This window comes from Nanorana parkeri, unplaced genomic scaffold (assembly GCF_000935625.1).
Source record: "Nanorana parkeri isolate BGI_ZX_2015 unplaced genomic scaffold, ASM93562v1 scaffold680, whole genome shotgun sequence".
NCBI classification, from domain to species: Eukaryota; Metazoa; Chordata; class Amphibia; order Anura; family Dicroglossidae; genus Nanorana; species Nanorana parkeri.
The window spans coordinates 583,619-584,364 of NW_017306948.1; the positions used below are offsets into that span (position 1 = coordinate 583,619).

Sequence of the window (746 nt, forward strand, 5' to 3'; positions counted from 1 at the left end):
ATTACCGGGGCGTGTGCCCCCCCCCCCCCCCGTGGATGGAAAATTAGAAGAGCACTTCCACGAAATTGCTTCTTTCAGGATGGCATCCCTGAAATCGCTGGCGCAGTCCCGGGATCGCTAATATCTAAACCTAGCCTCAGAGAAGGAATACATGCAAAAACCTATCAAGGGGCACATGAGAGCTTCTCCCACCCCACACAGATATACACACACTGGGAGGGACGTGAATGTCAGTTTACATGGAAACAGGAAGCATAGGCTTTATATAGTGTACACATTTAACCGTGTTGTGTTTAAATAAAGTTGTTTAGAAAAAAACAAAGCTGCCGCCAGGGACAGGAGCCCCCGCCCCTCGCTCGTCCTATAAGAAGTCCGGTTCCGCCCCCTCCGCCCTCTTTCACTGAGGTACGGCGGTGGATTAAGGTGCTCGGTCCTTCTGTGAAGCTAAGGCCTGGTATCCATCCGGCGACTAGCACTCTTCTCCTCTGCCATCCGCGACTCTACGAGCGCCCATCACACGCAGCAATGGCCTCCTCCTCCGAGCTCGCCTGTATTTACTCCGCTCTCATCCTCTACGATGACGATATCACCATCACGGTGAGTGAGCGGCCTGAGGCCGGGGCTGACAGTGAGGGGGGAAGGAGAGAGACGGCGGCGCGCTTCGATGACGTCACTCAAGTGCAGCGCTCTGGCACATGGAGGCTCCTTTGGTGTGCTTGCACTTGTAGCTCAATAGCAGCTGGGGA

The 746-nt window shown here is 54.8% G+C and overlaps 1 protein-coding gene across 2 annotated transcripts in view; it reads left to right on the plus strand.

Annotated features, from left to right (window-relative positions):
• Positions 1-370: 370 nt before the first annotated feature.
• RPLP1 (ribosomal protein lateral stalk subunit P1) overlaps positions 371-746 on the plus strand; it is a 3,687-nt gene continuing 3,311 nt past the window's right edge. The window contains exon 1 of one of the 2 annotated variants that reach the window (XM_018563620.1): positions 371-597. In XM_018563620.1, the coding sequence (XP_018419122.1) occupies positions 526-597 (72 nt within the window). In that variant the 5' untranslated portion in view covers positions 371-525. The remainder of the gene's footprint in view (positions 598-746) is intronic. The other variant, XM_018563619.1, reaches the window with a different exon arrangement.